We start from the raw sequence: 4,634 nt of genomic DNA, 5'->3' as shown, positions 1-4,634 counted from the left end.
TCAAAAAAATCTATTTTTCTTCAGTGCTTGATCTACTCAGTTTATTCCGCTGCAGTGTTTGGGTTCGAGTCAAAGTTTCGAAAGAAATTTTGAATCTCGCATTCACCACCCTCCTCTGGTTGATATACTCATGGTCCTAGGAGAGAGAGAGAGAGAGAGACCATATGTCTTGTTTAGATCTGGAGAGAATGAGAGAGTGTGAGCAAAGCAACCCTTTTTTCTCGAATACACACGAGTGTGCCTATCATTCATTGTAGAAGGGTGGGAAAGACTCCCAAAGTCCATAGCGCACAAGAGTATTTACATCGGGGGAGTTTCGCCGCCCGCCACCATAGATACCCTAGCTAACTACTCACTATCTACCCGCACTGCGACCTCTACGGAAAACCCTTGTCGTTCCCCTTGATTAAGCCCGCGTTCCTGCATATCCTACCATCCTCGCGCTATTCGCTGCGTGATTTGAGCGATGGACGGAGACGCCCCATTGAACGCGATGACGTTTCGATGCTTCCACAAGATCCACATGCCGAGAAGGCATTTCGCCCGTGTAGATTTCCGGCGCTCGATCCTAAGATCCCGCCTGATGCACCACTCGGCCAAAGTCTCGTCGTCCCGGGTTTCAAAGTCCGGTCTCCCTGTATGCACATTGATCCAGTGACATACTTCCCTCGCAAAGACGCAAGTGACCATGAGATAGTCCATGGTCTTCTCATGCTGCTCGCACAGTGGGCACGCATCCTGGCGCAGTAGTCCCTATCTAGCCAATCTATGTGATGTCCAGCACCGGTCCTTCGGTGCAAGCCAAGCAAAGAAGGGACACTGAAGGGGTGCACGAGACTGCCATGTGAATGCTGCCATGGGTGATACTTCAAGCCCCGTGAACTTGCTGCACATGCTGATCTTGCAAACAGAGCAACCCTAGCAAGCAAGCGCGGAGGCTCCTGCTTATACATAGTGGAGTAGTTTTATTTTTTCTCCATCAAAACAATCGTTTAAATTGTGTAAAAGAATGACGTCAAAAAATCTGACGCAAAAAATCCGAGAAACATTAGCAGTCAACAAAAAATCATTTTGATCGTTTTGTGGATGCCAAGTTTAGTTGGCGAGCATGAAAAATCCGACTTAGTTCATTTTTCTGTCAGAAAGTTACCATACTTGCAAACTAAATTTACCACCATCGGGTCAATACAAATTGCCATGAAAAATGTCAGATTGCATTCCTAAGAATTTGACGTCAAATTTTTAATGTTTTCATATATTTTTTACAAAAAACATACAAAGGAAAAACTCTAAAATTACCAATCGTACAAATCAAACTAGACCCACAGCAAGAAATCATACAAATTTTATTAACACAAATTTACTCGAAATCATTTGTGTCACGAACGGGAGTAAACCCGATCCAAGCAGATCAATCTGCTGACCCCATCCATCGCCGTCTCCAGCTATCGGGCTACCGGACAGTTAACAGCGCGGCAGTCCCTCCATTTATAACCTCTCATCCCATCTCCCTCCATATTCCCAGATACCCACTATCCGCAACTCAAAGCGAACTACTAGGACGAGCCATGGACGAGGACATCGACAGCTCCTGCTCCACCCCTTTCGCCAGCGCGCCGTCCAGCCCCGGCCGTTCCCCTGCCATCTTCGGCGGCGGCGGCGGCGGCGGCGGCTATTTTTTCAGTGCACCGGCCAGCCCCATCCACCACCTGCTGTTCTCGTCCTCCTCCGCTGCCGCTGGTGCCCCTAATGGCGGCGGGTACGGTGGACTAGGTGACGCGGAGTTCGAGTTCGGCGGCCCTGGCGAGCACATGATCTCTGCTGACGAGCTCTTCCAGAACGGCCAGATCCGGCCGCTCACCCTGTCCCCGCTCCCGGATCTCGACCCCGACAGCGACGAAGATGACAGCGAACGGCGGCACGGTCCCGCGCGCGGCCGCGAGCCCACGTTCCGGAGCGGCTCCGTGCACCGCCGCGCCCGGTCGATGTCCCCGATGCGCAGCCCGTCCCCGCGGTTCAAACTGCTCGGTGCGCTCGTCCCCGCGCCGGATCTTGGCTCCGTGTCCCTCTCGACTGGGCCGCAGGAGGCCCCGCCGCCGGTCACCGCCTCGTCGCGCTCCTCCTCGTCCTCGTCGGCCTCCTCCTCGTCGTCCTCATCGTCCGCCCGTGGGTCCCGGCGGTGGGTGATCCTCAAGGACATGCTCCTCCACCGCAGCAAAAGCGAGCCCGGCAGCGCCCATGCGCACGAAGCCCCTGCGGCCGCCGCCAAGCCGGAGAAGGCATGGCAGTTCTCGCCTTCGTGGGCGTCGAGGGACAAGGTCATCGCGAAGCTGCGCGGGGCGAGGCCATCACCGCAATCGGAGACGGGAGCGGCGGCCAGCGGTGGCGTCGGTGAGGGCGATGAATCCCGGACGACGCGGGGTCAGGGCAGGTCCAAGGGCCGGCGGCGCTCAACGACGGTAGCGGCCGCGCACGAGAGGCTTTACGCGGCGCCGAACAGGGCGCAAGCGGAGGAGATGCGACGGCGGACGTTCCTGCCGTACCGGCAGGGCGTGCTCGGCTGCCTCGGCTTCACCTCCCGCGGATACGGCGCGCTCCGCGGGTTCTCCAAAACCCTCAGCCCCGTCTTCTCCCGGTAAAAGTAAAAAAGCATTCCAGATTTCCCCCAAAATATGGAAAAGCAGAGAGCAAAGGAAGAGCTTAATAATGGCCATTGCTACTGTTGCCGGTTATTTAACAAAATTAGTACTAGTAATATTCGTTCTTTTCCGTAATATGCGAGTATTGTCTTTTGTAAGTTGTTGCGTGTTGTGTATAGAGGCGGGGCAGTGAGCGTGAAAAATCCCCCAAGTTCGTTTGGAGGTGTTGGTAGTTGTGAGAAGTCACATCAACTCGTCCATCAGCAGGGCGCAGTTGGATAAATTTAGCGCGAAAGCAAAAAAAAATACCACTACATTATGCTATTTTTGTGTGCCCATGTCTTTCGTTCAAGTATACAATTGTACACGCATGTTCCCGCGAATAACGAATTTCCACACGAGTTGTTACTCCCCTGGCTATGTTTGCACTTCTGGACATTAGCAACGCACCGAACAGACTTTACATCTAAAGTAGACCGAAACCGTGACGAGCATAATCTACATATGGGTAATCAGAGGTCCTCTGACCCAGCTTATGACTTTAATTCTTGGAAATGGCGCGAGGCGCCAGGTTGGCTTTGGGAGAGCCGTGTGGTTTCTGCAAAGCGGCAGCCCCGTCTTTGGTTGCACCTCCTTTACGCCGCTCGCCCTCTTTTCCGAATCAGTACGAAACAAAAAGATCGCACACGTACACCGATTGTTATAAAAATAAAATCTCAAGATCCACAGCTAGCCGCGAGCGCACGATCTCCCGCCTTGGGACTCGTGGTAAGCCCCATGGGATGGGATGAGGTGGCGTTGCCGTGGTCGACAAGCCCATGGCTGGTTGTGGTTGGAACGGAGTGGATCAGGAGCAGGAGGCATGTACCCCTGGGACCTGGGGATTTTTTGTCAAAAAGACCATCTGCTCAACGAAATTGCAAAAAAGACCACCTTCGAATGAAATTGACAGAAGAGACCACCCTAGCTAGCGGCAGGCGCGCCAGCCGACGTGTAACACCTGCCGCCACGCCGGCAGGCGACAGCACCTGCCGCCACTTGCCCAGGCGGCAGCAAGCGCATAACAGTTAGGTACTGCCCAAGACGGAACGGGGATTGCATGTTGCCCCTGCCGCCTAGCTGCGTGGCGGCAGTACTATTTTGCATGCATTGTGTTTGCATGCTACTACGTTTCATTTCGTCTGTATTTTGATTCATCTGCATTTCGTTTCGTTTGCATTTTGTTTCGTCTGACGAATAATGCCATAGATTCGTATACTATGATGTTGATTCCTACGCATGCAGTACACTGTTTTTGCAAACAATAATTGTTTATTTACAAATAATAATATGAGCCTCCGTCACGGGCCTCATGGTCGGCCTTCTCGCGCCGGGCGATTCACCCGACGGACCTACACCGCCGCAGGCCTTATCGTCGGCCTCCTCGCGCCGGGCGAGTCACCCAGCGGACCTTCACCGCCGTGGGTCTCATCGCCGACCTCTTCGCGTCGGCCTCATCGCCTGGCGGACCATCGCCGACGCAAGCCTCATCGTCGGCCTCTTCGTGTCGGCCTCATCGCCCGGCGGACCTTCGCCATCGCAGACCTCATCGTCGGCCTCCTCGCGCCGACATCATCGCCCGACGGACCTGCTCCATCGCGGGCCTCATCGTCGGCCTCAACGTTCGTCTGCCTCCTCGCGTATCTTTGCCGCCGCATGCCTCATCGTCGATGTCGACGTCGACGCGAGGAGGCCGACGATGAGGCCTGCGGCGGGGAAGGTCCGCCAGGTGATGAGGCCGACACGAAGAGGCCGACGATGAGGCCTGGGGGGGCGAAGGTACGCCAGGCGATGATGCCGACGATGAGACCCGCGGCGGTGAAGGTCCGCTGGGTGACTCGCCCGGCGTGAGGAGGCCGACGATGAGGCCTCCGGCGATGAAGGTCCGCCGGCTGAATCGCCCGGCGCGAGGAGGCTGACCATGAGGCCCGTGACAGAGGCTCATATTATTATTTG

General features: G+C 55.1%; 1 protein-coding gene across 1 annotated transcript; it reads left to right on the top strand.

The window, feature by feature from the left end:
- The first annotated feature begins 1,501 nt into the window (after nt 1-1,501).
- Nucleotides 1,502-2,963, top strand: LOC123092381 (uncharacterized). Its single transcript, XM_044514151.1, has one exon. The coding sequence runs from the start codon at nt 1,569-1,571 to the stop codon at nt 2,637-2,639; it is 1,071 nt and encodes a 356-aa protein (XP_044370086.1). The 5' UTR covers nt 1,502-1,568; the 3' UTR covers nt 2,640-2,963.
- Nucleotides 2,964-4,634: the final 1,671 nt, after the last annotated feature.

Source organism: Triticum aestivum, chromosome 4B (assembly GCF_018294505.1).
Source record: "Triticum aestivum cultivar Chinese Spring chromosome 4B, IWGSC CS RefSeq v2.1, whole genome shotgun sequence".
NCBI classification, from domain to species: Eukaryota; Viridiplantae; Streptophyta; class Magnoliopsida; order Poales; family Poaceae; genus Triticum; species Triticum aestivum.
This window is presented reverse-complemented; position numbering and strand designations above follow the sequence as displayed.

Excerpts from the sequence above, each read along its gene's own strand:
- LOC123092381 (XM_044514151.1), top strand. The coding sequence starts at position 1,569 with ATGGACGAGGACATCGACAGCTCCTGCTCCACCCCTTTCGCCAGCGCG.